At 46.6% G+C, this 27,006-nt stretch overlaps 1 protein-coding gene across 1 annotated transcript in view; it reads left to right on the top strand.

The window, feature by feature from the left end:
• Positions 1–2,791: 2,791 nt before the first annotated feature.
• Positions 2,792–27,006, top strand: part of LOC308469317 (alpha-2-macroglobulin-like) — a 54,461-nt gene continuing 30,246 nt past the window's right edge. Inside the window, exons 1-16 of the mRNA XM_080991562.1 lie at positions 2,792–2,951; positions 4,126–4,309; positions 5,048–5,213; positions 7,413–7,465; positions 9,182–9,202; positions 11,603–11,771; positions 12,279–12,363; positions 14,283–14,430; positions 15,719–15,833; positions 17,037–17,146; positions 17,439–17,600; positions 18,490–18,714; positions 21,934–21,997; positions 23,542–23,684; positions 24,234–24,383; positions 25,742–25,915. Of these exons, the coding sequence (XP_080847688.1) occupies positions 2,860–2,951; positions 4,126–4,309; positions 5,048–5,213; positions 7,413–7,465; positions 9,182–9,202; positions 11,603–11,771; positions 12,279–12,363; positions 14,283–14,430; positions 15,719–15,833; positions 17,037–17,146; positions 17,439–17,600; positions 18,490–18,714; positions 21,934–21,997; positions 23,542–23,684; positions 24,234–24,383; positions 25,742–25,915 (2,061 nt within the window). The 5' untranslated portion in view covers positions 2,792–2,859. The remainder of the gene's footprint in view (positions 2,952–4,125; positions 4,310–5,047; positions 5,214–7,412; positions 7,466–9,181; positions 9,203–11,602; positions 11,772–12,278; positions 12,364–14,282; positions 14,431–15,718; positions 15,834–17,036; positions 17,147–17,438; positions 17,601–18,489; positions 18,715–21,933; positions 21,998–23,541; positions 23,685–24,233; positions 24,384–25,741; positions 25,916–27,006) is intronic.

Raw genomic sequence — 27,006 nt, forward strand, 5'->3', positions numbered from 1 at the left:
CCAAACTGGAGAAATACCTGGCACTTGCCGTTTCCCCCAGTCCATCCTTTGTGGGAATGAGGAAATGTTCTCTTTTGATGGACATATTCAACTGTTTGCATTCTTCTCTCAGCTGCACCAGGAAAGACAGACGGCAGATTTCTTTGATATCATGTTTCATTCATTTAACAACTTATTCAAAAACATCTTAAACCTCCATTTGGCCAAATTTGGCTGCCCACCTGTAGATACACCTGTGGAGACATCTGGATGGTTTATATTGAGTTATATGGGTGTGTTGATTATTATTGTATCCTTCATGTGAGCTGTTGATGTTCTTTTTTCTCCTTCACTTTCCCCCTCTTCCTCTACTTTCATTGTTTCTTCTTTGATTGTATGAATCATCATCATCCCAGAACATTTGTTGTATAAAAAGCTGCAGGATTTCAGCAGAAAGTTATGGGATGCTCACTAATTGGAAATGAAACTGTTAGCTCAGCCCTGAAACTATTAGCAGGTTCAATGATCCCCCCATAAAAATGTCTAACCTTAGGAAAACTTATCACTTTGGATAGAAAACTCAGACAGTGGGAGAGAATCACATGCCTTGAGGGAGTCTTTAAACCTCTTTTGTTGACCGCCAGCATTATGCTTTCCATTTTTAAGTTCGGAATAGAGTAGTTGCTTTGGAAGACGATCATCCGGCATCATCACTTCAACACTGGTGATCTTTTCTTCTTCCAGTACACCGGCATTAGTTCACCTGTCTTCCCAAGTGATGTAAACACCTCCTTAAAGACCTATCTATTTAGGCAGGCATTCCCAGGCTCACAAGATTCATCACATTGCTCTGTTTCGCTATTTATTGATATTTATCAAATGTTTTATTGATGGCCTCTCTGTTTTTACTTATGTATTCCTTTGTATTTTTTGGATTTGAGTGCGGCATTTCGTTTTTGTTTTCCCAAGTAGCTTGCTGCGATTTAGGCAAACTGCTTTGGGGTTCTACATACTTAGAGGTACATAATATGCATGGGAGGTCCAGAGGGTGGCACATGGAAACAAGCCTTTTCAGTGGGGGCTCCCTTGTTGTGAAATGCTCTCTTCAGGAAGGCTCACCTGGTGCCTACAGGATAAATATTGACCTCCTGTATCCAGAATGCTTAGCTCTAGTTAATGCATGATGGGGTTAAGACCACAGTTTTGCAGGTTTAACTTGGTCATGCCCCCTCACATTTAGAGGATGGGCTGTCAAAGCTTTTTATTCCTTCTCTTCCACCATGTGAATCCTAAGCAGGAAATTGTCCAGTAGCACCTTAGAGACCAACTAAGTTTGTTCTGGGTATAAGCTTTCGTGTACATGCAAACTTCTTCAGATACTTCTTCAGATGCATGCACACAAAAGCTTATACCCAGAACAAACTTAGTTGGACTCTAACGTGGTACTGGACAATTTATTTATTTATTTATTTATTTATTTCGACTAAGCTGGAAAGTTAGCTTTCTTGCTGAGAAGGACTGGGGTGCAATAATCAAATCGTCTGCAAATGCCAAAACATAAGAAACTTGTTTGGTTTTGCACTTAGTGTGCAAGGACTTGTCTGCATGATTTTGTGTGTACCTCAGCTGTGTGAGCAAGTTGTGTAGCTTCCCACTGCATGCTCTAACTGCTTGTTTTAATCCAGAAAGCCCCCTCTGAAGCCATAACCTCCAACATTTCTGTGATGAAATCAGGGGCATCCTACCTTGCATATTTCCTTTGGTTTGATGAAACCTTGGGGCTGTTTCGTATAGATCTCTTACAAGATCTGCCCACACAAAAATGCCACTTTAATGTCTATGAGTTTCATTTGTTTAGAACCTAATACTCTCTCGGTGAGAGAGCCCCAGACCTGGATCTAGGCATCCAGGGAATTCTTATTTTACTATTTTGAACCAAATTACCATTAAAACACCCACAGTCCCATCATCATGTATCTTTAGGCACCAGGCAAATACTTTTCTGTTTAACCAGGCCTTTGGCTTTTAACTATCTGTGGGTGTGATTTGATCTAATCTGATTTGATTGTTTTACTGTATCTTTGTGGGGGTTTTGTTTGTTCGTTTGTTGGTTTGCTTGCTTCCTTGCTTGTACGTCACCATGAGTTGAGCAAAAAAAAGCAACTAATAAATTTAATAAATAATAATAGTTTATAAATAATTAGCGATGATGACAACGGAAGCCGGATCACGTATAACTGCTCTGACACCATCACAAGCACAAGTCGCCATGAATGCACAATAAGGCAAAGATGTCTGCTGTGGGGGGGCAAGTCCTGTCCCTCAGGATAGCCTTGAGACAAGCTGGGAAAGAGGGGGAATTGGATTCCATACCTGAGTGGCCTGCAGGGAATTTCAAGGCAGGACTGTGATGGAAGGGAGGCCGATTTTTCTCATTGAAGCGGACCAGATGTTTGGAGCAACGGCCAACGACTGAACAAAATGTGTGATGCTCTGCCAGCCTGCTTGTGCCAAGGGGACAGCAATAGCGTTATGGAATGCCTGGGCCTGAAATAAATCTTCTTCCCAGCCCCCAGGGTAGCTTCCTCCTTCCCTTCCCTCTGGGTGAAACACAGGACAGTGCCTTGCATAACAAACACTGCCAGTGACCTCTTTTCTCTCTCTCTGTCTCTCTCCCCTGTTTGCTTGCCAGGGGACATTCTGTGTGCTCTTTGTGACTCAAGAGCTGCCCACACTTCCAGCACCTCCTCCCTGGGGGCTGTTTGTAGAGGACGAGAGTCAGTTATAAAGAGACGGGCTGGACTGGCGAAGGCAGGAGCAGCACAGGGCGCAAAGGACCAGCCTCCACCTCGCCTGCCCATCGCCTGTATCCTGACCACCATGGGGAAGGGCCGGACCCTTGTGGGACCCAGCTTCTTTCTCCTGCTGCTGTTCCTCCTTCCTGGGGACACCTCGGCGTCCGCCACAGAACCGTAAGCTGCTTGCTGGAGGGGTTATCCCACCCCCCCACACACACACACTTCCTTGCTTTCTGCAAAGTCCACCTCTGCCTCTATCCCCCAGAGAGCAACTCTCTTAAATCCCCATGCACAGCTTTGCAAAGGCAGAAGGTAGGGAGGCCAACAGCAGGGGGTGCTAGAGCCAGCACTTACCTGATGGCTGAATGCTGGTTTTGCTGCAACTTACAGAGAGGGGAAGGGGCAAGGCAGTGGGGAGGTCAGCACAGTGTGGGCGCCCCGGCAGGAGCATTGGAGTAGCAGCAAGGAGGTTGGCGCAGTGCGGACACACCTGCAGAAGCATTGGAGTAGCTCCATGGGCGTGTATGCTCTCTGCCAACCTCCCCACTGCATCACCCGTCCCTCTGCGTAAGTGGCAGTAATACAGGCACCTATAAAAATAGCACTGGCTCTTACTATAGCTAGATAGAAAGGTAAAGGGACCCCTGAACATTAGGTCCAGTCGTGGCTGACCCTGGGGTTGCGGTGCTCATCTTGCTTTACTGGCCGAGGGAGCCGGCGTACAGCTTCCGGGTCATGTGGCCAGCATGACTAAGCCGCTTCTGGCGAACCAGAGCAGCGCACGGAAACGCCGTTTACCTTCCCGTCAGAGCGGTACCTATTTATCTACTTGCACTTTGACATGCTTTCGAACTGCTAGGTTGGCAGGAGCAGGGACCGAGCAACGGGAGTTCACCCCGTCACGGGGATTAGAACCGCCAACCTTCTGATTGGCAAGTCCTAGGCTCTGTGGTTTAACCCACAGCGCCACCCACATCCCACTATAGCTAGATAGTCATAGTGTGACGCGGGTGGCGCTGTGGGTTAAACCACAGAGCCTAGGGCTTGCCGATAGCTAGATAGTCATGGGGGAAAGCATCAATTGGAGGAATTCCACCAAAGCTTTTGATGGGCCATAACTATAGTTGGGGCTTTTTTTCAGCCAGAACTTGCTGGAACTCAGTTCCGGCAAACTCTCAAGTGGGCCCTATTGCCATTCTAAGATACAAGGGAGGCGTTTATGGTGACTTCCAGCACCTCTTTTTCTAGAAAAATTAGCCCTGGCTGTAATTATGAAACACAAACAAAGAGCCCCAGCGTCCTCCTCACCTCCCGGTCCCCCTGACTTTTCCTGCCCACCTCCTCCCAGGCAATACTTGGTTCTGGTGCCCTACTTGATCCACACAGAGACACCCGAGAAGATCTGTATCCAGCTGAACCACCTGAATGAATCAGTGATGTTGAGCATCACTCTGGAGCACGGAGGGCAGAACAGGACCCTGCTCACTGACTTGGTGACCAAGAAGGATATGTTCGGGTGCTTCCCATTCCAGGTGAGAATTTATTGCTTGCCATTTTGCTCTGTGCTCACATTGCAGCAGGCACCCTCATGCCAGCCGCTATGGTGCTCATATTCACGACTGCTGGTTCCTCTGCTGCCACGAGAGGAGCACTGGGCCATGCTGCGCTGGGGGGGGGGGGCACCAGCATGGGGGTTGAAGTGTAGGTGGATTCCCATGAGGCAAGACACAGTGATAACAGCAAGAACTAACAGAACTGGACAACAGGGGCAAAGCAACTGCCTACATACATTTCCAAAGGCCTGGGTCACTCCTACTCTCAACGTGATTGACTGTCTAAAGCTCCAAGCTGTGAATCATGACTCAGAGTTTAAGGGCCAATGGCGGAGGCCCAAATCCTGAAATGTTCTGTGATTGAATATCATGTATCGAATCAGAACGCAGGGGCTCATAATCCTTCGTCCAGACTCAAGCTCAGGCAAACACAGACCACTGAATACATAATAGGGGTGCCTGCTTCAAACCCCCTCAAAAATTCACACCTGAAGCCATGGCCCCTCTAGCACCTCCTCTCCTCTCTTCGAAAAAGATGCACAAAACACATCAAAATGCAGTATTTCCTATATTAAGAAAAGGATAGGTGTGGATTAAGAATGTCACGTGTATACACGGCTTTCCAAACCAGCAGTGGGAGCCCCCTAGATTCCAGGTAAATGAGAGTCTATACACAGACCAAGCCTGCTCCTCTATTCCTTTTCCTTCCTCCTCCAGGTTCCCAAATTGAGCGGTTCTTCTAGCTCCACAGAGGCATTCCTCACAGTGGAGGTAAAAGGGGATACGCTGCACTTCAAGAGCTGGAAAGCTGTGCTGGTCAAAGACCTGGGCACCCTGCTCTTCATCCAGACAGACAAGCCCATCTACAAGCCAGGGGAGACTGGTAAGTGAGAGGCTGGGGTTACGGGAAGGGAGAACCACATCCCCTTTGTAAACAAGGCTCTCTACAGACCATGCTCAGCCTGCGAACGAGAAGATGGAGAGAGGTGATATGATAGCCATCTTCAAATACCTGAAGGGCTGTCGTCACATGGAAGAGGGAGCAATCTTGCTTTCTGCTGCTGTTTCAGAGGGGTAGGGTGGAAACCAACGGGTTCAAAATAAAAGAAAGGAGAGTCTGGGGAAAAAATCAGGGACACCTTTCTGTCGGCAAGAAACACTCAACAGTGGAATAGACTCTCTCAGAAGGTGGAGGACAGAAGTCTGTCCATAGGTTGGACAGAACTGAGTATACATTACATCTGGGAAATGAGCCCAGTGGTGTAGCGTGGGGGCTGTGGCTCCAGGTGCAATTTTGTGAGGGGGTGCAAACAGGCGCCCCCACAGCAGGCTCCCTCTTTGGGGCCTAGATCCATGCAAGAAGGGACTGTGCCTAGGCTGTGGCACTTGTGCCAGGCCGCAGCTCCGCCTCTGGGGTCCGGCCAGATCCAGTGGCAGAGAGCAAGAGAGTGTGCCGCCCACCTTCCTCAGCTGCGAGGTTCCTTGCGCCCGACTGCAGCAGCTCCGTCAGAGGGTCAGGCCTGACCTGGTGGTGGAGAGCAGGAGGAATGTGGGCAGCAGTTTCCCTGCTCCTCTTCTCCCCCGGACTGTAGCGCGCTGGAGGGGTGCCCTCCGTGCCCCTTGGGGGTGTGCCCTGCATGCCCACCCCGGGCAGCACGGACATATGCTCCGCTGCTGAAATGAGCCACAATTTGTGTCCTGGGTATGCCTAGGCGATGTATTGACACATTGCCCAGGACCGGTTTGGGGGCCAGAGCATGACAGCGGCTTCACCTGGCTGTATATTGTTGGTGGGGCTTACCTGACCTGACTCCAGTGCCCAGTGGGAGGGACAAGCTGCCTCGGCCCCAGCCCCACAAGGGGCTGAGGCAGCTTGTTCCTCCCTACACTTTCCAACATCATGATGCATTACCATATAGGGAGCGGGTGGCACTGTGGTCTAAACCACAGAGCCTCTTGGGCTTGCCAATCAGAAGGTCAGCGGTTCGAATCCTCATGGTGCTGTGAGCTCCCGTTGCTCTATCCCAGCTCCTGCCAACCTAGCAGTTCGAAAGCATGCCAGTGCAAGTAGATAAATAAGTACCACTCTGGCGAGAAGGTAAATGGCGTTTCCATGCACTCTGGTTTCCATCACGGTGTTCCGTTGTGCCAGAAGCAGTTTAGTCATGCTGGACACATGACCTGGAAAGCTGTCTGTAGACAAACGCTGGCTCCCTTGGCCTGAAAGCGAGATGAACATCACAACCCCATAGTCACCTTTGACTGGACTTAACTAGCCCTGGACTCTTTAGATTTGTCTGCCCATGCACAGAGCCAGTGTGGTGTAGTGGTTAAGAGCAGTAGACTCGTAATCTGGGGAACCGGGTTCGTGTCTCCGCTCCTCCACATGCAGCTGCTGGGTGACCTTGGGCCAGTCACACTTCTTTGAAGTCTCTCAGCCCCACTCACCTCACAGAGTGTTTGTTGTGGGAGAGGAAGGGAAAGGAGAATGTTAGCCACTTTGAGACTCCTTCGGGTAGTGATAAAGCAGGATATCGAATCCAAACTCTTCTTCTTCTATCTGAAACCCAAGGGGTGCATTGGTTGCCAGATGTGAAATAAATCAGCATGATTTTCAGTTCTTGTAGCAGCTCTACGTGGACACACCAGAGACTGAGCATGTCCTCTTCCATTGAATACTCTGTGCTTGCTAGGGGCAACAGAATGGGGCTTCAAAGGGCACTTACCAGATTATCACTACATTGGGGTTTGAATTTCACACCAGCAAGTTCAAGTTATGTAATTATAGTTGATTGGGAAGTCTTGCATAAGAAACCTGCTTCCTCAAAAGGTCTCACTTTGATGTCATCTGTTCTCCCTACAAACCAATCAGAACAAATGCACATTAAACAGGTTGTATGGGAACCCATGAAGAATGGGCCCCTTTTGTATTTGTGTTGAGTGATGCCTGCTATTTGGGGATTCCTTTTATATACATATTTATCTGCACGTAGAGCACCCATGCTACAAATCAGCCACAAGCCATCAGGACAGAACTGCAATCGAACATGCTTTTTTTAAAGAAATCTTATTTCCTTTCCAGTTCAATTTCGTGTTGCCACCCTGGATGAAAGTTTCCGACCTGTTACTGAAAAAGTGAGTTTTTCTCAGTGCCAAAGTATGATATGCAGACGGGTGATCAGAGGGTAATACCCATTTATTTAATTATTTAATGTTAATTAAAGCATCAGTTCAGACCGAAAAAAGCACCACTAGGACACTTGATGCTAGGAGCTAAATCCTGTACTAACATAACTCTGGAGCTAAATTCTAAAGGTAGAAACTCTGTTTTTTAAAAACCAAACCAAACCAAACCAGTTTTCAGCTCTGTGGAAGGAGTAAAAAGAAAAGCTCTGTGGAAGGAGTAAAAAGAAATACCCATTTATTTAATTATTTAATATTAATTAAAGCATCAGTTCAGACCAAAAAAAGTACCACTAGGACACTTGATGCTAGGAGCTAAATCCTGTACTAACATAACTCTATAAATTATAGTTCCACACAGTACAGATCTGGTTAATGGAAGAGTCAGTTTAGATTTTATTTTTTTAAAATAAAGATGGGCTTCTTCTTTTTTCAAAAAGTTCATTTTGAATATCAATCTTCCTAGGTTAAAAAGGTTAGGTGGTGGTTTTTTATGGTGAAAAATGACTCAGCTGAAAGTTTCAGCTTTCAGTTGAAAACCAGCTTAAAAAAACTGATCCAGTTTAGCAAAGTGAGAGTATAAGAGGGAAAACAGTTAAAGTCGCAAACCAGCTTTGCTGCCTCCTTAATATCACTGAATAGCTGGCCAGCAGAGCTTTTCTCTGTGCTGAGGGGACTGCCGACACCTGTCCCTGAAAACAGGCTGTTGGAACGATTAGGCACCTGTCGTGACACGTTTGTCAGGCAATTTGAGGAAAAGCTCCCTCATCTTCATGTTGAGTGGAATGCTGCCATTATTGCAGCGGCAGGTGAAGTATTTGACATGCTACCTTGCCAATCCTGCAGAATTGGTTTCAGTCAAAGAGGCCTGAGGAGGTGGACAAGAATGGGCCCTATTTTACTTGTTAGAATTGCTGTTTCATTTGCTTTTATATAGTTGTTTTACTGGATTTCGGTTTCATTTAAAAAAAAAAAGTTTCAAAATAAGATTTGCAAACTCAATAAACAAAACATTGAACTAAAATACATCATAAAAGCAACCATAACGGCAAGAGGAGTAAAAAGGCACCATTATCATCATCATCAAGCTTCAAAAAGAATGAATAGTGTGATGAATGAATGTTGGGATACAACATTCATATTTATACAAAATATATCAGGTATTCATAAGTGTTGCCAGATAAAATTGTATTGAGTAGGAACATGCCAAACACAAGATTGTTTGGTCATATGAATCGCAAACAGCCTCAAAACAGGTGCAAAGTCTGAGGGGGGCCACATTGCCCCTGCCAGCACCTTATTCTATGGGTCAATTTTTCAGAGATGGGAATAAACTCAATTTTTTCAAACCATAAGTTCCAAGAGTGAAAAAGATGAGTTCTTCTATCCTTGAGAGAGCATTAGGTGAGTGGGGACCAGCAGATATCAAATTAATAGTTGACGGAGTTTTCTTCTTTTTCTTTAATGGATATTGCTTCCATGTTGTCCATAGTATACACCACTAGGGTCCTCCCCCCTCCATATTAAGCTGTTTAGAAAAGCTTTAAAAGGAATAAATAAGCATAAAATACTGCTGGGGAGGTTGTGGGGTGGGATTTGCCTTTGAGGTAGTTTCTCATTCATTGTCATCTTCGATTTCTCTCCCCCTTCTACCTTTTGCTTCCACAGATCCCACTGATTTACCTCCAGGTAAGTGGCCAGTTCATCTTCACCTCTCATCATAATAACCTATAGCTAGTTTGGGGGCAGGGAAACAACATGCAAAGCAGAATGCAGCTATCCTTTGACGTTCGCATTTATCTGAATTTTGCGATGAAGTTCTCCAGCCGATGTTACCTTGGATAATCTCAGGCAAATATTTGCTACAAACAGAAAAAAGGGGGTTTAGCTATTAACTGTGGCAACAATCATCCAACTACCTGTCAGCAGGTTCTGTTTAACTCAACAGGGCTTGCTTTAGAGTTAAACAACTATGTGTCTTTTTGTCAACACCTGAGGTAAAGGGACCCCTGACCATTAGGTCCAGTTGTGGCCGACTCGGGTTGCGGCGCTCATCTTTCTTTATTGGCCAAGGGAGCCGGCGTACAGCTTCCGGGCCATGTGGCCAGCATGACTAAGCCGCTTCTGGTGAACCAGAGCAGCACACGGAAACGCCATTTACCTTCCTGCCAGAGTGGTACCTATTTATCTACTTGCACTTTGACGTGCTTTTGAACTGCTAGGTTGGCAGGAGCAGGGACTGAGCAACGGGAGCTCACCCCATCACGGGGATTTGAACCGCCGACCTTCTGATCAGCAAGTCCTAGGCTCTGTAGTTTAACCCACAGCGCCACCCCTGCCAACACCTGAAGGCAGCTTTTAATGTTTGAGGCATTCCCCCCAGCCCCCCCCCTCTGTATTTTGTCAGAAGCTGCCCAGAGTGGCTAGGGTAAACCGGTCAGATGGGTGGGGTTCAAGAACTGTTGTTGTTGTTGTTTAGAGTAAAGATGCTTAGGAGGTTGTGCTGAATGTAAAAAGGACATGAAGAAGGATTTATCTTCTCCCTGGCCCCCTTGCAAAAATAAAAATCTATTAATCAGCTCGTTTTAAAATAAAGAAAAGTCAGGTCCTGGATAGAACCAACTCAGCTGAAAACTAGCTTAGCCCCATTGCTTTGGGTTCGAGATCCTCTGGAAGGAGAGGAGAGGAGAGAACTGCACACATTATCTGCAATTTCTTTAAATCAGTATAACCCAGGCATAGGCAAGCTCAGCCCTCCAGATGTTTTGGAACTACAACTCCCATCATCCCTAGCTAACAGAACAAGTGGTCAGGGATGATGGGAATTGTAGTCCCAAAACATCTGGAGGGCCGAGTTTGCCTATGCCTGGTATATCCTATAACACATCCAGCTTCCAGACTTGGTAGGTGGTCTTGTTGTAACTTGTCCTGGCAAAGGGCAGGTAAGAAATGATGGTGATGATGGGGTGATGAGGAGGAGTCTAGCTTCAGCAGGCTGTGAGGTTCTCTTTGCCTGCCTGCCTCCTCTTCTCCCAGCCCCTCAGGAGTGAATTTGTTTGCATGGTTCCTCAAACAAACCCTCTGTCTGTTGAAATTGCTGGTTAATTGTCAACGAAGCCCCTCTTTGGAGGGTTTGAAGTAGGGCTGTGTGCAAGCCTGTTGATCTGCCCCCAATTTGCAGCCCCTGGATCAGGCCAATGCTCCCTGGGGCTAGAAAACTCCCCTTCTGGGCTGACAGAGCAGCTCTGGGATCCTAGGAGCCAACTCCACGCCCAATAAAATATTTGAGGGGGCTGGGCTCCCCAAAGTTGATAGGCATTCAAATGGTGTTCGTGTGGCATGTCTTCTGATCAGTTATGTGGGGCAGAGCTTACCTGGGCCTCCCCAGTATTTATGCATTGGCACCCCTTTCTGAGCTGCTGCAGAATCCCTGCTGCAAATATAGTAGCAGCAGACCCTCCAAATGTCCCTATTTTCCTATTTCCCTATTTAGAGAAGCCGTCCCAGTTTCTGATTTCATCCTGGAATGTCCCGCTTTTCCTTAGGACGTCTCTCTTTTCATTAGAGAAATGTTGGGGGTTATGGAGTTATCCTACCCCCGAGCTATATAAAGACAATAATGTATAGGGTAGTTTCTTAAATGTTTAATGTTTTATTATTTTTTTAAATATATGTTGGAAGTTGCCCAGAGTGGCTGGGGCAACCCAGTAAGATTTGTGGGGTATAAATAATAAAAATTATCATTATGGAATGGGACACCCCTATTTTCATCAGAGAAATGTTGGAGGGTATGTAGCAGGTGTTTGACCACCTGCGATCCTGAATGCTGGTGGCATCTCATAGTTTATGTACTGAACTGTTGACCCCAATACTCCCCTTTCATGCCTATTGCGTGGTTCTAGGGCTCTGGAGACAGGGACCTTGTGTGGTCCCTGCTGCAGAAATAGCAATTGCTTTCCAACTCACCTACCCCAGATCATTACACCACTGGATATGTCCCAGCCTTGTCCTCTTCTGGAGCCAGAAACAGCAGTCCCTCCTTTTCACCTGTGTGATTCCCTCCACCCTTAACTTTCTTGTGACTTCCAGGATCCCAAGAACAACCGCTTGATGCAGTGGACCGAAGTGGAGCTGAAAGGGGGGCTGGTTCAGCTCTCCTTCCCTCTCGGCTCTGAGCCCCCCCAAGGCACCTACAGACTGAAGGTGCAGAAAGTCACCAATGCATGGGAGGAGAGAGGCTTTGAAGTGTCGGAATATGGTGAGGAGGATGGAAAGGTCCCAATTGGGCACCCAGGACGCTGAGCAGAAGGGGGTTGGGGTTCGTGATGTATCTATCCCTTCATTTATTTTTCCTGCTGCCTTGTGGAGTTCGCACCTAACAGGGGCAAATAATAATGAGAAGTGAGGTCACAGGGAACCAGGCAGAGGGCCTTCTCGGTAGTGGCGCCCACCCTGTGGAACACCCTCCCATCAGATGTCAAGGAAATAAGCAACTATCTGACTTTTTGAAGACATCTGAAGGCAGCCCTGTTTAGGGAAGTTTTTAATGTTTGATGTTTTGTTGTGTTTTTAATATTCTGTTGGGAGCCACCCTGAGTGGCTGGGGAAACTCAGCCAGATGGGCAGGGTAATAATAATAATAATAATAATAATAATAATACAGTGGAGGAACAGGCGACAGGCTGTTTTGGAATCTTAGAGAGGTGAGGTTTGCAAGTCCAGCCAAAGCTTTCCTTCACCTCCCCTCTTCTTTCCCCTTCTGTAGTATTGCCCAAATACGAAGTTGTGGTGAAGGCACCTGAGGTCATCACAATTCTGGCCGAGGAACTGGAAGTGACTGTTTGTGGAGTGTAAGTGGGACTTCTCGGTGGGACGAGGGTGTTGTTGTTGTTGTTGTTTAGTTGTTTAGTCGTGTCCGACTCTTCGTGACCCCATGGACCAGAGCACGCCAGGCACTCCTGTCTTCCACTGCCTCCCGCAGTTTGGTCAGACTCATGTTTGTAGCTTTGAGAACACTGTCCAACCATCTCATCCTCTGTCATCCCCTTCTCCTTGTGCCCTCCATCTTTCCCAACATCAGGGTCTTTTCCAGGGAGTCTTCTCTTCTCATGAGGTGGCCAAAGTATTGGAGCCTCAGCTTCACGATCTGTCCTTCCAGTGAGCACTCAGGGCTGATTTCCTTAAGAATGGAGAGGTTTGATCTTCTTGCAGTCCATGGGACTCTCAAGAGTCTCCTCCAGCACCATAATTCAAAAGCATCAATTATTCGGTGATCAGCCTTCTTTATGGTCCAACTCTCACTTCCATACATCACTACTGGGAAAACCATAGCTTTAACTATACGGACCTTTGCTGGCAAGATGATGTCTCTACTTTTTAAGATGGTGTCTAGGTTTGCCATCACCTTTCTCCCAAGGAGCAGGCGTCTTTTAATTTCGTGACTGCTGTCACCATCTGCAGTGATGAGGGTGGTGGTTCCCAAAGTGAGCAGTACCGCCCCCCGGAGGGTGGTGGGATTACGGAGATCCTTGGAGGCAACGGGGTGGGGATGGTGGTGGTGGGTGCTGCAGGTGGTGAGCCAGGACTCCTGCTAAGTGACTTTAAACCAGAAGTTGGGAAACTGGCATCACTTCAAGTCCATCCATCACATTCAGAATTTACTTCATTGTGGTTACTAAATGTGGTATCTGTCAGGAGCTCACCCTGCACTCGAGTAGGACCCTGGCAGAGACACATGCCAGACAGGCATGTTCCCTCCCTCCTGGTTGATCGTTCAGGAGCTTCAAAAGCTTTCTTCTGCCCGAACATCACAGCGACCGATGCCAACCGACACCGGCACACTTAGGGATCCGCAGAGTTTGCGCACCTTGCGTGACAGACCTCAGCAACTCAGCATTTGGGCTAATCTACTTTATTTACATATAAACACACACGGAGCACTGCAACATGGCTCCCTCTCTCTCTAGCATCAGACAGCAAAGAGAAAAAGAACAAAGGACAATAGTCCCACTTCACGGAAGACAATAACACAAACATCCTGTCTCCGTCACTTCCCAACATATACCGTCATGTGAAAGACAACAATCCCATGACTGCAATCATGGAGCAGGAATTCTAACAGTATCTAAGACCCTTTCTCTACCACAGACCCTGGAGAGAAGCTGCTACAAGTCAGAGTAGACAATATTGGTCTAGAGGGATGGAAAGTCCTATCTAGTACATATTCTCCTGTGTTCCTGTGAAAACTTCTTCACCAAACTCCGGACAATAAGCACCCACGAAAAATATACATATAAAGATTTTTTTTTAAAAAAAGGCAGTCTTGTCAATGTTCCCTATATCTCTGTATCCCTTCTGAGGGCTTCACCACACTAACTTTCACACAACCAGGGCCGTCTTTAGCATATGTGGCACCGGGGTGCAAAAAGCTGCCCAGCACCCGGGTGCCCCACACCCCTAGTGCCTATGGGTAAGCTGACCCGGCACACAACTCTGTGTCGGAGCAGTTTTTCTTACACCCCAGAGTTTCCCCCAGAAAAACCTGCTCTTTAAAGCTGAAATGCAACAAATCTGGATTTTCTGTGGTTTGCCATTTGCTCTGATTCAGCGGTAGAGAGTGGGTTTTCACGGGGAAAGCTCTGGAGAAAAAATAACCCCCAAAATGAGCACTCAGAGATTTAAAGCATAGATCCTGCCTGCAAAGCACGGAGAAAAAGTAAGTGTAAATAAGCCCTTGATCAATGCTATCTATGACTGTTTCTGTCTCCAGGTACACCTATGGGATGCCCGTTCCTGGACAGGTGAAGATACGCGTTTGCCGGAAATACAACGATGCCGCAAACCAACAGTACAGCGGTTACACAAGCTCATGTTCCTGGGCAGAGCTGGGGGGTGTATGTGAAGAGTTCAGTGGAGAGGTGAGTCTCCAAAATAAAACTTAGGCTCAATACAGATTTACAGTCTTAGCTGGGAAGGGTTGCAGCTCAGTAGAAGAACATCTCCTTTGTACGCAGGAGGTCTCAGGTCTGATTCTCAGCATCCCCAGTTAAGGCTGGGAGTTAAAGGAAGCTAAAGGAAGACTTGGACAGCCAAAGCCTTCTCAGTGGTGACAACGTGCTGGACTTTCAGTCCTGCAGCTCCAGCCATCTGGACTAAGTTACCAGTTGAAATTAGACAGCTACCCATCATCATGCCATTCGGGCAGCTATTTCACCCCCCTCCAAACAACAGCAACAACAAGTCTTCTCCTGGAGTGAGAGTCCACCATTCTACATATAGCATATAGATGACCTTTGGGGTCCATTCCAGCTCTTCACTTCTATGATTCCATGTTCTTTGAATTCTATAAATGGCTTTGTTGTTGTTGTTTTTGTTGTTTTTCAATTTGGGATGATGTTGTTTATTTATTTAAATGACTTTTACAGCTTGCTTTCGCCCCACAAAAACCTCAGAAGTGGCTTGCTCAAAAATAAAATTCACTAATAAAAATAACTATAGTATTTAAAATATAAAACACAGCAGCATTAATACCAACATTTAAAAATAATAATTGCACAGTGCTCTCTGAAACAAAATAAAAAGGGGGTGGGGAGGGAGAGAGACTTTCAGCATCTATCTAAAGATGGGAAGGGAAAGATTTGGATAAATTTCCCAGAGAAAATTCCAGAGTTATAGTGCCACTGTCTACCAGGCTCTGTTGCTAGGACCCATCTATCAAATATCTGCTAACAACAGGCTAGAGAGCAGGTCCTCTGATGCCAAGCTGAAGACCCAGGCAGGTTCATATATTTCAAGGTGGTCCTTTAAAAAATCTGGTTCTGGGTCATTAAAGGCTTTAAAGGCTTGCAGCAGCCAGTTGGCTTGGGTAGGTCTGGGTTGCAGAAGTAGACCCAGAATGTGGTTCTGACGTGATTCAGACATGGGTAGGGCTGGAATTCAGAATAGCTTTGTTCTTTTTAGAATTTGTAAAGATGGTTTTATTGTTCAGTTGTTTCCAGAGTTTGAAACACTGGCATGGTTTGCAGAGCTTACGTTCTTGTGTTTTATCCCACTTTTATCTCGTAAACAGCTTCAGCGGCTTCTAGCTATGGTTTATAATTTTGTTTAATAGTAGTATAGCAATAATAACACTAGGACAGGAAAAGAAAGAAAGAAATTGTCGTTGTCGTTGTTAACAACCTTGCAAATCTTTGGCTTCCCAAATAGGCAGATGCGAACGGCTGCTTCTCTCAGGTGGTGAAAACGAAAGTTTTTCAGATGAAGAGGGATTCGTCTGAGATGAAACTTGAAGTGGAGGGCAAGATCGTTGAGGAAGGCACCGGTGGGTTTTGTGGAACAGAAGGGCTGGGTGTGCTGATCAGAACCAGGTTGGGGGCAGCGTGGCCACAGAAAGTCCATGTTGGGGCATGTGCAGAGTGCCCATTCAACACAACAGCAGGTTGTGCTGACCAGTGGCTGAACATTCACTTTCCATTCAGAAGGACCCAGGATCAGCAGCCAGCCTCGGACAGCTTTTTTCCAATCCTGAGGGCTGGCTAGAGAATCCTTTCTGGAACTCTGGAGAGCCTCTTCCAGTCAGTGTAGAGTCTGACTCAGCGCAAGGCAGCTTGCGTGGCGAGTCCCGCCTCCCCCCTTGGAAAATAAAGACACAGGACACAGAAAAGGCCACAACTTTATTGATTGCAGGAATTGAGCAGTACTGGCTCAGGCATTGGTCCTATCGACTAACCGGCTTCAGCCTGATTGCATGAAGGCCGGCAAGGGTTAATCACCATTAGGGGGAGTCCTGCTGATGTACATCAACTAGGAGCTCCCCCGGGGTCACCGCTCGGGGGCGTGCCTTAGGCCCTCGCCTCCATAGGCTTCGGACAGGGCCACGCCCCCCGAAATCCTTTATCGGACTACCCTTCAATATGCGGGGCAGGTGATGGCACTTCCTCCCCTCTTCCAACTACAGAACAATACCAATGCCTAACCGCCAATACCAAGAAAGTTGTGGTTTGCTATGAGGTAGGCGAAAACCAAGTGGCTGGTGCCAAATTGCCAAGTGGAAAAATTCCTACCAGGCCCACAACGGTGACTAACCGAAGCCCATAGCAAGGTCAAGGAACGAAAACCTTATAGGGCGGGAGGGTGGGAAAAACTAGAACAGCTGGCAGGCGGCAAAGAGGGAGATCCTCAGCCGCGTCCTGCCTTAAATAGGGCAGGCCATGCCCCCAGAGCCTGCCGATTGGCTGGCCAGGGGATGACACTGCCGGGAATCCCCCAATTGCACGAGGCTGGGCCCGCAACTCCACCTCCTTCGAAGGGCGGAAGTGGCTTTCTGGTAAGGATTTTGTCTTCTTTCCATCTCTGGGCAAATAGCATCCACACAGCTGTCATCACATACATAAACAGTCTTTTCTGTTCCCTTGGAATCTCAGCACCTAAAAGAAAAGCTTCTGGCTTTTTTGTAAATGAATCTGGCTTATTGTAAGGCACCTCCCCACCTCTCCCACTAAATTTGTTGTTTCATTTTTCGCAGGGGTGGAACTGACCGGAAATGCGTTCTCCACAATTACTGCAACTCTCAGCACAGTTACCTTTGAAAAGGTGGACACTTACTACAAGCCTGGTATCCCACTTTTTGGGCAGGTATTATTATTATTATTATTATTATTATTATCATCAATAAATTAAATTGGTATACTACCCTATACCCATAGATCTCAGGGTGGTTCACAAGATAAAATAGCAATATAAAAACCACAAAATGCATAATAAAACTAAAGACAACCCAATAATCCCCCTGTACAATGGAATTTAATGGAAAATGCAACTTAAGCTATTCTGAAATAAGACACTGCAGTGCTCCCAATTTATTTGCCAATGTAGTTCCCTGTCTGAAATAAAAGTCTTTGCTGTGTATTGGCTTCTGCCCACCCAGGCGAAGCTTGTGGACGGTGCCAGTGTTCCGATGGCCAACAAAACCGTTGAGATCCGTGTTGATCAATCAGGACACAGAATCATCTACACAACTGACCACCAGGGGATTTTCCAGTTTTCCGTCAACACGACCAGCCTCACGGATAGTTCTATCAGGATCCAGGTAAGTGTTCCTGGGGACTGGAGGGGAAACAAGGGAGAGCTTTCACATTAACCAAGCCTGATGAGGAACAACTGAGGGAGTCTGGCATGTTTAGCCTGGAGAAGAGGAGACCAAGTGGAGATGAAATAGCCATCTTCAGATATCTGAAGGACCATCGGCACATGGAAGATGGAGCCAGTTTGTTTGCTGCTGCTGCTCCAGAGGGTAGTTAGAAAGGAGATTCTGGCTAAACATTAGGAAGAAGGATAAGAGCTGTTTGGCAGTGGAAGAGAGGACCCTGGAATGTGGTGGACTTCCCTTCCTTGGAGGTTTTTAAGCAGAGATCGGACGGTCACCTCTGCTGATCTCTTTAGAATCTTCGGGCATGATTTATCTTTTAATCTGCTTCTTTGTTGATTTTAATTGTTTTCTTCCAATGTTTTTAAATAGGTGGTTTTGATTTTATTTTATTTTTACTGTTGATTTCATTCTTTTATTCTTTTGCTAAACTGTTTTGAGTGTGGGTTTTGTTTTGTTTTTTTACAGTCAAGCAGTATGTGAATTTTATGAAATAAAGAAAATTATTACTGTCGTACCTCGGTTGTCGAATGGAATCCGTTCCGGAAATCCATCCGACTTCCGAAAACATTTGACAACCAAGACGCGGCTTCTGATTGGCTGCAGGAGCTTCCTGCAGCCAATTGGAAGCCACATTGGACATTTGGCTTCCAAAGAACGTTCACAACCCGGAACACTCGCTTCCGGGTTTGCGGTGTTCAGGAGCCAAAACATTTGACTCACAAGACGTTTGGGATCCAACTACGACTGTATTGCATTTTGTTGTACGCTAACGTCATTGAGGCATCCGTGCCTTAACTCTCCCCTCTTTTTGTTTTTGTTTTTAAACCAGGCAATTTATAATTCAGGCTTGGTATGTCATGAGTGGGGCTGGCTCAATCCCCATCACCAGGGCGCCTCTCATTCAGCCTCGCGCTTTTATTCACCAAGCGAAAGCTACCTCCACATTGAGCCCGTTCCTGGGACTTTAAGCTGCGGTCATACTCAGCCAGTCCGAGTACATTACAGCCTGAAGCCTGGGCTGGTGGAAGATAAGAAGATTCACTTTCATTACCTGGTAAGCCCAAATGGAGAGATCTTTGTTTCAGTGCCTTGGGCTAGAACAGTGAGGGACCACCCAGGGGGGCTGACTCTTAGGTCGTACAGCAGGGAAGGACCTCTGCCATTGACCAGTGCCATCGCTGTGTGTTGGTTGCTGCACGTGCAAATAGGTCAGAGAGGAAGCTGGGCATTGGTCTGATAGCTGTTGATAAGACGGGGCTAGGTGGCTTGGAGCTGAAACAATCGATATTATAGCAGCCATATTTGCCTTATACATATGAAGTCCCTGACATTGTCAGGTGGGGCACTATGGGCAACTTCTGAGATTTGGTTCGCCTCTGCCAGGGGCTGAACCTTAGGGTGGCAGAGACTAGGGCTGCCATACTTCCAAAATTTCCCAGACCCAGCTGGGATTCAGTCCCTGTAAACAGTGTCTGGGTGCGAAATAGCTGAAATGTCTGGGAAAATCCAGACATATAGCAACTCATGTCGGAAGTGTAGATGCTGGCAAATTTCCTTTAAAATAACTCAAAACTTCATGGGGTTTTTTGGCCAAAAAAGCTCGATGGTGTGCCTGGATTTTCACTTTTTGAAATATGTCCTGGCAAAGTCCTTGCCCACAGAGGTTCTGCTTTCTTTCAGACATCCTTTAAAAAACTGCATTGTTCAAGCAAGCCCTTAGAATGAATGAAAATGTTTATTCGGCTTTACGCCCATCATAAAGCACAACACAACAAAACAAATCAAATCAAATAAAACAGTGGACTTGTACAAGCCACCAGTAATATAACACAATTCACAGCTCAAAAGGACAGATATTAGCAATTCAAAAGAAAAATTTAAGATTAAGATTTAGGCACTACGCTAAAATCAATATCTGATGTCATTATAGAAAATTCTTATAACTATCAATAATTGGCTAACATTCCATTCCGTCTCTTGTACGAGAGGACGGCTGTTAGGAATTTAGCAACCTGTAGGGTAATATAAGGATCCACATCTTGAAGAACCCAGGCAAGCTGTAGGTCTACTGGTTTGTCAGCCATAGGCTGAGTTATGGAGTTTAGTATACTAGCATGAGCTGAACTGTACATAGGGCAGATAAACATGACATGCTGTAAAGATTCAGATGTTTTCATATCACAAGCACACATTGAAGGGACTTGGCCCTTAGTGAATCTATGTCTCAGGACATTTGTTGGAAAAACATTGAACCTAGCTCTAATGAAGGCATATCGGTGAGACGCGGCCATAAGCGATATTAAGTAGGACAGAGCACGGTAGATAGGGATTATGCCGAAATTTAAGCGAGCAGACTCCACCACCAGCTAAGAAATTTTGGTATAGCTCCGTATCATCCAGCCTTTGATTTATACACCTTTTTGCCACATTTAGATCCAGTTTGAGCAATTCAGTGGGCGAGATCTCATAGGACAGCAATTTGGCATGGATTTTTCCTGACCACAAATTTGTGAAGAAGCCCTTAGAACATGAAGTTTTTCTTCTTCTACCAGTTAGCTTCTGTCAAAGCTTTTACTGTTCTTACCGTACTACTACTGTGTTCCTTGTGTTGTACCTCACCTTACTATATTGCCTATGGAAAATACATATTCCCAGAGTGTTTTTAGCAATCAAGCCCTCTTCCCAGAGAACTCTGAGGATTGTATCTCTGTGACGAGAATGGGGCTTTATCTTAATAGCTTGCAGCGTGTGTAGAACCACGAGTTTAGTTAGGGGGGCAGGCCTTTCGTTGGGGGGGCGGCAGAACCTCAGCTAGTTATTTTATATTGACTTTTATTGATTTGGGGGGGGCAGTTGCCCCTCCCTGCCCCGCCATTGGCTATGCTCATGGATTTCAGCACCCTTAACAAACCAGTTTCCAGAATTCTTCAGGGGAAGCCACAGCTGTTTAAAGTGGTATGAAAACTGCTTTAAAGGTAAAGTGCAGATGGGGTCTCTTGTAAAACACAGCAGAGAGATCCTAGAGGAGGGCATGCTCCTAGTGGGTCATGCTCGACTTATCTCCCGCTTGGACTACTGCAATGCGCTCTATGTGGGGCTACCTTTGAAGGTGACCCAGAATTACAACGAATCCAGAATGCAGCAGCTAGACTGGTGACTGGGAGTGGCTGCCGAGACCATATAACACCAGTCCTGAAAGACCTACATTGGCTCCCAGTACGTTTCCAAGCACAATTCAAAGTGTTGGTGTTGACCTTGAAAGCCCTAAATGGCCTTGGCCCAGTATATCTGAAGGAGCGTGTCCACCTCCATCGTCCAGCCCGGACACTGAGGTCCACCTCCAAGGGCCTTCCACTAGACAGAGGGCCTTCTCGGTAGTGGCGCCCGCCCTGTGGAATGCCCTCCCATCAGATGTCAAGGAAATAAAACAAGTATCTGACTTCTAGAAGACATCTGAAGGCAGCCCTGTTTAGGGAAGTTTTTAATGTTTGATGTTTTGTCGTGTTTTTAATATTCTGTTGGGAGCCACCCAGAGTGGCTGGGGAGACCCGGCCAAATGGGCAGGGTATAAGTCATCATAAATTATTATTTGCGTGGCGAGTTCCCGACACCCCCCCCCCAGTGGATATAAAGACGCATAGCACAATTATTAAGGTTAATGTGCTAAATAAGGCCACAACTTTATTGGTTACAGCAGGAACAGCTGGCAGGCGGGGAAAGAGGGAGATCCCCGGCCTTGTCCCCAGAGCCAGCTGATTGGCTGGCCAGAGTGTGACGCAGCCGGGAATCCCCCCAATCGTGTGGGGCTGTGAAGCCCGTGACCCCACCTCCTTTGTAGGGCGGAAGTGGCTTCTTCTTCTTCTTCTTCTTCTTCTTCTTCTTCTTCTTCATTGCAGTTAATCCTGTTAATCAAGGGAGGTTGGTCCATTAGAGCAAAAAGGGCACAACCCCACCAGCCTAAGCCAGACCCCATCTACCTACTTTCTTCCTTAGAACCAGTCCAGGGCTTGTCACTGCTTGTCGCCTTCCTTCTACTTAGTTTAAGTGTTGCCCTTAGTCACAGCATGGCTAAGTACAGGACAGATTTATAACCAGCAGGTTCCATCTGCCATTGCCTCTGTCGCCCCCTACTGTTGGGCTCCCCACGTTCCACCCTGCCAGTTGCAAGGGCCACCAGCCACCATTGCCGCTGGTGCAGGAGTCGCTAACGTATCAGTGCCGCTAGACATTCGCCTCTTCCTCCCTCATCAGGGGTCTTCCTCCTTCCTTGCAGGTGATGGCTAAAGGGGGCGTCGTACATTCGGGGATCCATGTTCAGCCTGTGGAACATAGGGAAGGTAAATGCCACCTCCTTTCCATTTCTCTACTTGAATGCCAACCTGGTGGGAGTCAGCCACATGCCATTTCCATTCCAATTGAAATGGTGCTGTCCCACCTGGAATGGTTTTGCTTCTTCTTCTTCTGTCTGTTTTTAAAAATGCGCATTGTGTTGTTGTAACCCCCACACCCCTCTCGGGCCTCATGAGGAAGGCCAGGTAAGAAATCTTACAAATCAATAAATGGTGAAGATTTGACGTTTTCTCTCTCCCCCGCCCCCGCAAACAGTTTTTGATCTGGGCTTCCACTGAAATGAGGCTGCATTTTAAGTTGTACTTTAATCCTGTTTTTAAGTTGTATTTTAATCAATTGTTTTTATACCTGATGTTAGCCGCCCTGAGCCCGGTCTTGGCTGGGGAGGGCGTGGTTTCTTACGCTCATCACCAGAAGTTTAAAGGTTTTAATTTATTCCACGGAACCAACTTAGCATCAATATTACACTCGAATATTACTGCCATTTGTTTGTTTTGCCATATATGCATTATTGTACTAATACTGGTTATTGCTGTTTAATCTGGCATGCAAGACAGTAAAGGTAAAGGTAAAGGGACCCCTGACCATTAGGTCCAGTCATGGCCGACTCTGAGGTTGCGGCGCTTATCTTGCTTTATTGGCCGAGGGAGCCGGCGTACAGCTTCTGGGTCATTTGGCCAGCATGACAAAGCCGCTTCTGGCGAACCAGAGCAGCACACGGAAATGCCATTTACCTTCCTGCTGGAGCGGTACCTGTTTATCTACTTGCACTTTGACGTGCTTTCGAACTGCTAGGATGGCAGGAGCAGGGACTGAACAATGGGAGCTCACCCCGTCACGGGGATTCGAACTGCCGACCTTCTGATCGGCAAGTCCTAGGCTCTGTGGTTTAACCCACAGAGCCACCCGCGTCCCTTTACGCAAGACAGTAGTCATAGATAATGAAGTATTTTGCATATTGAAGTGCAAGGGGAGGTTATTGGGTTGTTTTTATTTTGATTATGTATTTTGTGGTTTTATATTCTTATTTTATACTGTGAACCGCCCTGAGACCTGCAGGTATAGGGTAGTATATAAATTTAATTAAAAGAAGAAGAAGAAGAAGAAGAAGAAGAAGAAGAAGAAGAAGAAGAAGAAGAAGAAGGGCCAGTGGTCCATCTTGTCCAGCATCTTATTCTCACAGTGGCCAACCAGAGGACAGTTATGGGAAGCCCACAAACAGGATTTGAACTCAAGACCCCTCTCCCCTCCTGCTGCTTCCAGCTACTAGCATTCAGGAGCATCACTGCCTCGTTACAAGAAAATAACATGCTATGCAAATGCCCTCCAAAGTGTTGCTAGAGTTATGAGTGCCACATGGAACTGAGGGCTTTTGACTTCTGGTTCTCATGCCGACTCCTTCAATATTTCCTCAGTTTTATCCTCGTTGGTTGTCTTGAGAGCTGAAGCTCGGGCAAAGAGACCACATTGGAATTAATTCTCATAACCCCTCTCTCTCCTCTGCCTGCTTTTGTGATTCTCTGCTTACCAGCCAAAGGGGTATTTTCTCTGGACCTCCCTGTGGACGCAGACATTGCTCCCTTGGCCCGCTTGCTTCTGTACACAGTCTTGCCCAGCGGAGAACTTGTTGCTCACTCGGCAGACTTCCCTGTTGAGAACTGCTTCAGAAACAAGGTAAGGCTGTGGGGACTCTCTGAGGCCTGTTGGTTTCTGTTTCCCTCACTGAGCAGCTGCTGCAAGTCACAGGACTATGTTTATCATTCCACAGTCCAGATACTGTTGGATTCCCACGGGAAAGGGAGACGGGATGTGACGTTTCCTGTTTCCTTTGTACTGTCGGTTCTTTGTTGGAGTTGCTCTCTGCTTCTCCCAGAGACAAGATGTATATTTGTATGCTCTCTGCATAGAGTAGTAATAAAGCTTAGCAATGTAGCCATACCTGCCTCATCCTTTCCTTGCGGACTCTGGGTGTTTATACTCTGCTGGGCTCAAGCCAAGATGAGCCGTATCAGCTCGGAGGCCAATAGCTAGTTCGTTCTCCAGGACATCACCGAAGATGTCATTTTGTTCACCCAATAGAGCATCACCTTTACTGGTTGGACCAGTAAATATCAGCTCATTGGCAATGGCAGAGGGCAACCCAATGAAACAAAACAAAGAGGGATTATTTCATGCTGTTGTGTACATGAACAAATTCAACAAAGGCTTTTTTTATGTGTCCAGGTGGAATTGTGGTTCACTGAGCCCAAAGGACTCCCTGGCAGCCAAACTCGACTCGTTCTTGCATCCGCCAAAGATTCCCTCTGTGGCATCCATGCTGTTGATAAGAGTGTCTATCTCTTAAAACCCGAAGCTGAGCTCTCCCCTCGGACTGTGAGTCTCGAGCTGCCTTTAAAACTGTCTTCAGGTAGAACATTTCCAGAGCTGTTTTCTCTCCTGCTCCACCATCACCCATACTGCCTCTTTGGTGCCATTCTTACTACTATCATTACTATTGAGAGCCAGTTGGTGTAGTGGTTAAGAGCGGTAGACTTGTAATCTGGTGAACCGGGTTCGCGTCTCCGCTCCTCCACCTGCAGCTGCTGGGTGACCTTGGGCCAGTCACACTTCTCTGAAGTCTCTCAGCCCCACTCACCTCACAGAGTGTTTGTTGTGGGGGAGGAAGGGAAAGGAGAATGTTAGCCGCTTTGAGACTCCTTAGGGTAGTGATAAAGCGGGATATCAAATCCAAACTCTTCTTCTTCTTATAATAATAATAATTATTTCAATTCATTACTCATCCTTCTTCTTAAGGTCCCAGGGAGGGCTACAACAATTTAAACACATATTTGATATTAAAACAATATACAGTGGTGCCTCGGTTTTTTGAACGTCTCCGCTGACAGACGTTTTGGAACTCAAAAGCTGTAAACCCAGAAGTAAATGCTTCCGTTTTCGAACGCACCTCAGAAGTCGAACTTCTGAGGTGGCTTCCTGTTTGAGTTTTCCATACGTTTTGAGGCTTCCGTATTTCAAACATTTCGGAAGTCGAACGGTCTTCTCGAACAGATTACGTTCAAAAACCAAGGCGCCACTGTATTGCACAATATTTTTAAAAGGTTAAAACAACTTAAAATTACAAAAGAAAATAAGGTAGCAGAGGCAGAAACATCTGGAAAGCCAAACAAACTTTGGAGAAACAAGCAATGGTTGGTTTGGTCAAATGTGGAACAGCCTGTGGTTAACTTGTGGTTTGTTAAACACACCATGGCTTCAGCTCAAACCAGGCCAATATAAGTCAGGCAGTTTGAACACCCTAAGGTGCTCTTGTACATACCTTACCTGGGAGTAAGTCCCAATGAACTTAGTGTGACTGAAATCTGAATAGACGTGTCCAAGATTGCACTGTAGGTTCCATATAAAAAGGCTAAGCATTATTCTGATTATAAGATGAGCAGAGGATGAGGGATGAGTAGAACCGAAGAGCATTTCCACTTTTGAAAATGTGTGGGAAAACATGGAGCAGACCTATTTCCCTGTGCCAAAAGTCAGCAATAGATGGTGGCACCTGGAATCAATTTGGCAATAGTGTAGAATTATGTATCTACACAATTTGGCAATTAGTGTAGGATTTTCCCCTCCCCTCCCTAGATAGGACAAGTGCTGGGTATAAAGGACTGGGGGATGACCACCAGTATCAGAAGTATCGAAGCATTTTCGGTCGTGCTGAATTGTGACTACTTCATTTTCAGATTTATGACTTGCTTCCTGTGAAGAACCTCAAAGGCTATCCACATGATAACCCTCATTTGAATGAAATGACCACTCGTCCCTGTGTGACAAGGAAAACAATTATTGTGGATGGCATCCGCTACAACCCTGATTCTTATACTTACGGTGAAGGGGACGCCTATGAAATTCTCAAGGTGAGCACTAAAGGTCACTGAAATACAGTGGTACCTCGGTTTCTGATCGTCTCCGTTGACAAACGTTTCGGAATTTGAACGCCGAAACATCACCTTGCCGACAAAAGTCCGTATAGTTAAAGCTATAGTTTTCCAAGTAGTGATGTATGGAAGTGAGAGCTGGACCATAAAGAAGGCTGATCGCCAAAGAATGGATGCTTTTGAAATATGGTGCTGGAGGAGACTCTTGAGAGTCCCATGGACTGCAAGAAGATCAAACCTCTCCATTCTGAAGGAAATCAGCCCTGAGTGCTCACTGGAAGGACAGATCCTGAAGCTGAGGCTCCAAGACTTTGGCCACCTCATGAGAAGAGAAGACTCCCTGGAAAAGACCCTGATGTTGGGAAAGATGGAGGGCACAAGGAGAAGGGGACGACAGAGGACAAGATGGTTGGACAGTGTTGTCGAAGCTACCAGCATGAGTCTGACCAAACTGCGGGAGACTGTGGAAGACAGGAGTGCCTGGTGTGCTCTGGTCCATGGGGTCACGAAGAGTCGGACACGACTAAACAACAACAACAATGTATTGCCACTTCTGGGGTTGGGTTTTTTTCTATTCAAAACATTTCAATGACTGTGGCAAAGCACTGGACTTTCTAGCTAGCTAGAAAGAGAGAAAGAGCGAGTCAGAATTCCACCTCACTACCATGCCTCTGAGGGACGTGGGTGGCGCTGTGGGTTGAACCACCGAGCCTAGGGCTTGCCGATCAGAAGGTTGGCGGTTCGAATCCCCACAATGGGGTGAGCTCCTGTTGCTCGGTCCCTGCTCCTGCCTACCTAGCAGTTCAAAAGCACGTCAAAGTGCAAGTAGATAAATAGGTACCGCTCTGGCGGAAAGGTAAGCAGTGTTTCCGTGCGCAGCTCTGGTTCACCAGAATCAGATTAGTCATGCTGGCCACATGACCCGGAAGCTGTACGCCGGCTCCCTCGGCCAGTAAAGCGAAATGAGCGCCGCAACCCCAGAGTCGGCCACGACTGGAGCTAATGATCAGGGGTTCCTTTACCTTTTCACTATGACTCCACATATATCAAACCTTTTGATGTACAAAATC

Source organism: Podarcis pityusensis (genome assembly GCF_964106645.2).
Source record: "Podarcis pityusensis genome assembly, chromosome: 2".
Lineage (NCBI taxonomy): Eukaryota > Metazoa > Chordata > Lepidosauria > Squamata > Lacertidae > Podarcis > Podarcis pityusensis.